Source organism: Elephantulus edwardii, unplaced genomic scaffold (genome assembly GCF_000299155.1).
Source record: "Elephantulus edwardii isolate Elephantulus edwardi_28Jun2011 unplaced genomic scaffold, EleEdw1.0 scaffold00077, whole genome shotgun sequence".
NCBI classification, from domain to species: Eukaryota; Metazoa; Chordata; class Mammalia; order Macroscelidea; family Macroscelididae; genus Elephantulus; species Elephantulus edwardii.
Genome location: NW_006399827.1, coordinates 14,946,934 through 14,952,083, shown reverse-complemented (window position 1 = coordinate 14,952,083; position 5,150 = coordinate 14,946,934). Strand labels below are relative to the sequence as shown.

The 5,150-nt window shown below is 40.9% G+C and overlaps 1 protein-coding gene across 1 annotated transcript; it reads left to right on the top strand.

Moving 5' to 3' along the window:
• Positions 1-1,070: 1,070 nt before the first annotated feature.
• Positions 1,071-1,488, top strand: LOC102851973 (keratin-associated protein 2-1-like). The gene has a single exon (XM_006889439.1). It carries the CDS (start codon positions 1,104-1,106, stop codon positions 1,485-1,487), a length of 384 nt encoding a protein of 127 aa, XP_006889501.1. The 5' UTR covers positions 1,071-1,103; the 3' UTR covers position 1,488.
• Positions 1,489-5,150: the final 3,662 nt, after the last annotated feature.

Here is a 5,150-nt window from a genome sequence, read left to right as displayed (position 1 = left end):
AGTATCCAAGACAAAGCTTCATGATCTCTGTCTCGAAGGGGCACCGTGTTTGCACTTCCTCCTCCAAGACACATGTATTTTTTCTTTTGGTAGCCATGGTATATCCAATACTCTATTAACACCACAACTCCAGAGCATCAATTCTTCTGTCAACCTTATTCATTATCCAACTTTAAGATGCACATGACACAGTTGAAAATATCATGGCTTAGTCAGGCTCACCTTAGTCTTCAAACTGACATCCTTGTTCTTTAGGACTTTACGAAGGACCTTAACAGAAAATTCCCCGAATAGAGCACATCTTTTGATTTCTTGACCACTGTTGCTATGGATGTTGATTGTGGATTTAATCAGAATTATATTTGTAGCTCCAAAAATGGCAGGTATACTCCATGTTTGCTGATTCCATGCCTTTTAAGCTACTTTAGAATCACTCTCAACTTGTTTTGTCCAAGAAACTTATAAAAATATACAAGTTGGGGAATAAATTTCCACTGTCACTAAGTAAAGGACGCTGGGGGTGCACTGGTTAAAAACTTACTTCTAACTGAAAAGTTGGAAGTTCAAACCCACCAGTTTGCTTTATCAGAGAAATTTATGTCCATCTACTTACTTCCTTAAGGATTTACAGGTTTGGAAGCCCTAATGGGCAGTTCTACTCTGTGCTGTGGACTGACTCGGAATCAACAATAAGTTTGGCTTTGGTTTGGTTCCTAAGTAATCCCAATACATGACAGCTACTTTGTGTTATCAAAACATCAACAGGTACAAGCATAGCTGAACTATAAAGATAATTGGAGACTTTGAAGTTAGGATTATTAAATTCATAAATAGAAAGATATAATGAGTCTCCATTAAATAAGGAAAACAAACAGGCTTTGATAAATACATGTGCAATTGAAAAAATGTCTAGAGAAATTACTAAACTAATGATGTCATTTTAGAATAAGTAAGCAAAACCAGGGAAATGATCTTGCAACCTCAGGAGATAATCAGTACCTGGCCAGGGTATATAAAGGACCCACAGGGAGAGGAAGACATTCACTCCTGAGAACTCCCACTTGCTCTCACTAGTCTCACCCACATCAACCCCACACTCCACCATGACCGGCTCCTGCTGTGGCTCCTTCTCCTCCCTGAGCTGTGGGGGAGGCTGCTGCCAGCCCTGCTGCTGCAGAGACCCCTGCTGCTGCCGCCCCACATCCTGCCAGACCACCGCGTGCCGCCCTGTCACCTATGTGCCCCGCTGCACCCGCCCCATCTGTGAGCCCTGCCGCAGGCCCATCTGCTGTGACCCCTGCTGCCTGCAGGAAGGCTGCTGCAGGCCCATCTCCTGCTGCCCCACGTTCTGCACAGCTGTGGTGTGCAGGCCCTGCTGCTGGGCCTCCACCTGCTGCCACCCCATCTCTGTGCAGGCCCCCTGCTGCAGGCCCCCCTGCTGCCAGCCTGCCCCCTGCCGCACCACCTGCAGGACTTCCTGCTGCTAAGTAGCCCCTTATTTACCACTAGGTATTCCTAGTAGTTTACTGAAGACATCTTGCTGCCCCTCATGGCATCAAGACTGAAGAATATGCATTTTTCTTAAGTAATTCTTATCATATTCTGAAGCATATATTGAAAACACCTTTTCTTATTAATAAGAATGAAGAAGACCAAGTCTATTCTCAGGATCTCATTCTAACTTCCTATATTATGTTGTCTATTTTCTAATAAACTTAAAATTTACAGCACAGAAGTTCTGGTCTTGTGATATTTCCTTTTATTAGCTTCTGTCTTGTTTGGTCCAAAGACATTTAAAGAAAGAGTACTCTTTTTTTACTGTATGAGGGAGAAGAAAAAAAACAAAATTTTTGCAAAGTGCATAATAAAATAGACTATATATAATTTATGCACAGATCTAATATCCTAGAGGTCACAAGATAGGAAGGGGGTTGAATCTACCAGTTGTTCTGAGGTAGAAAGATGGGCAATGTCCTCCCATGCAATTTACAGCCTCTGAAATCTGCTGGAGACTCAGTTCTGCTATGAATCAGTTCTGACTCAATGGCACCTATCAACAACATGTGTGGTGTGTATTTCACAAGAGTACACCTCCTTAGTATTTTCATTTCTATGTAATTTATCGCCTCTGAAAACCCACTAGGAAGCCAGCTATAAATTGATTCCAACTCAACAGCACATAACAACATTGTCTAACCACAAATTTAGAGTTTGGGGGAGGCTTGTGTGAAATTTTTTGTGCTCTTAATATAAATTTGTGCTATGTTCTTAGAGTCCCTGTAAATAGCATTTACAGGGCACAGTAACAGAGTGAGCGATCACGACTCTATCTGCATCTCATACACAAAGATGTATGTGCTCACAACCTCAGGAACTTCTCAATCACCTTTGACAATGAGTGCCTTAGGAGTCTGCATCTGGGTTGATACCTATACTCCTATTCCTATTGTTTCCTGTGAGTTCATCATACAAAGCCCCGTATTTAAGAGGTGGCACGGTCTACACATAGAGTCTGACTAATCACCTCTACTTTGGAAGCTGCAGGAAGATGTGTAGTGAAAAATAGGAAAAGAAAAATAATGCTTGAAGTTCAGAGAAGACCCAGGCCTTTTGAGTCAAGTGCTTCCTTCCAGTAGTATGAGACATGAGACTCAGCCCCAAAGGACCTGTGCTCTGTTCTCCTCTATGCTCAACAGGAACAAAAACTGGGGAGTGCTGAGTATCCACTCCCTTTCGTGTGCCACAGATTTGGTTGTTTGCTAGAAAGTTGTTCACAATGCCAACTCTTGCAGATAGTAAAACCTCACTGGCTTTTGAGGGATGCTTATATTTTGACTGAGGTTTTGCACCTTAATTATCTTTTCCAAGCAAATTAATCAACTACTGTCAATTTACATATAGTGATTGAGTACCAATATGATCAATAAAGCATCAAGTTGACCTCCCTAGGGAAATGTAAGTGAAGAAAAATGATCCTTTACTTTGAAGTGACTCTAATCCCTTTAGCAAGATAAAGTATTATTAAGAGAAATGTCAGATAATACATGTCAAGAGAAATATTTCTTAAAAGTTAGTTAAGTGTTGTAAACCTATTAGGAAAACAAGATGCCCTGGTGGTAAAGTACATTACACATGACATGGGCTGCTATCTAAAAGGTCAGTGGTTCAAATCCACTAGCATCACCTATAGAGAAAGAGAAGCAGTCTTATCTCTTCTCATAAAGATTTACAGCTTTGGAAATCTAAAAGCAGATTGTTATGAATCAAAACCAACATCAGTGAGACTGAGTTAGTTTTATTTGGAAAACATTATACGATTGTGCCAGAATTAAAGGCAAGAAGAAGAAATATGTTTAAAATATGTAAACATTTTGTGAGAAAAAATTTTTGCACATGTATGTGTGCTAATGACCAAAGCCCAAAAATCTATGTGTTTTCCCCAACTGTGTGAAAACAGTAGCTCTATTCCAAACAAAAGATTCTTACCTCTAGGCCAATTCAGGTCAGAAACACTCAGGATACAATTCTTCAATCGAGACAACTTCTTCTCAGACTTGCTCGCAGGCAGGCCTCCTCCTGCCTCGTGGCTCTGGACTCATGTCACGAAGCTCCTTTCAGTCTGCCAACTCTATGTGTCCCCCTCTCCACTCCACCTAAGGCAAGGTGCTCTGTTCTGGCTCCATCGGGCAACAGAGCCAATTCAGGTCCGTCTCGTGCCAGTCTCTCATTCTCTGCCACATCCGCTGCTCTCCAGACTGCTGATATGACTCAGCTTTGATCTAGCTCTGTCTCATGCAGGAAGCATTGCACTCTCTGCTTCTTCTTTCTTGATTGTATAGAAATTGCCTTTGGTGGATCACATTTGTATCGTGCTACTCAGTCACGTGGTGAATATAAAAACCAATGGTTAGAAATGCCACGTAGCACAGCCCACTATAGCACAGTGTGCTTGACTCAAGAAAAGGTACTGTTAACCACTTCATGAATGTGCAAGTTGGACAATGAATAAGGAAGATCTAAGAAGAGTTTAGACCTTCGAAGTGTGGTTTTGGCAAAAAGTATTAACTATTTTATAGACTAGGACAAGAACAAACAAATCTATGTTGGAATAAGTGCAGTCACAAGGCTTCTGAGAAGGGAGGATGACCAGCTGTCGTCACACATACTTTGGGCATGTTATCAGGAGAGGCCAACTCTGGGAGAAAGACAATGCTTGGGAAAATAGAGGGTCAGCGAAGAACTGAAGGTCCGCAACCAGATGGGTTGATGCAATGACTGCAACAATGGGAAGAGTGAGAACAGTACAGGAGCAAGTAGTGTTTCATTCTATTGTACATAGTCACTGAGTCAGTGATGACACAATGGCACCCAGTAACAATCTAGCATGACCTTTTTTTAAATTTTTTTCTTTTATTTTATACTGGTTTACATACAAAATTCATAAAATTCGTATACATTGTTTTTAACACCAGATCTTTCCCCTTTCATTTACCCACCCCTCCCTCTACCTTTCAAATTATGTGATCCTATGGTTATACATCCCCCCTTGAATCCTTGTACTCGTTCTACAATGATGGTCTTATACAGTATTTGTCCTATGGGACTGAGTTAGTTCACTTAGCATAATGCTCCCCAGTCCCTCCCATGTTGGGTAATAATTTATAAAATCATTGCTCCTATGTGCTGCACAGTATTCCACTTTGTAAATGTACCATAATTTCTCAATTCATTCCATTGTGGTTGGACATTTGGCCTATTGGTGAATAATGCTGCTATGAACATTGGTGTACTAGTCTTTGTGCCTAAGTTTTCATTTTCTCAGGGTATATTCTAAGCAGTGGAATAGCTGGGTCATATCGAATGTCTATGTTCAGCTTTTTGAGGAAATGCCAAACTGCCTTCTAGAGTGGTTGTACCATTTTACAATTCCACCAACAATGTTTAAGAATTCCTATCTCACCACACCTTCTCCAACATTTACTACTTGCTACCCTGCTAAAAAAATGTGTTCTGTTGTACATATTTTCTTTTTTACACAACAGAACACATTTAGATAACAGAAATGGCAAAGGAGGTTGAATTTTCAAGTACGGAAATACAAAGGAAGAGGAACAGTTGTAAGCAGACACTGGTGATTGGGACATGGAATG

Coding starts and splice junctions, on each gene's coding strand:
- LOC102851973 (XM_006889439.1), top strand. CDS start 1,104: ATGACCGGCTCCTGCTGTGGCTCCTTCTCCTCCCTGAGCTGTGGGGGA.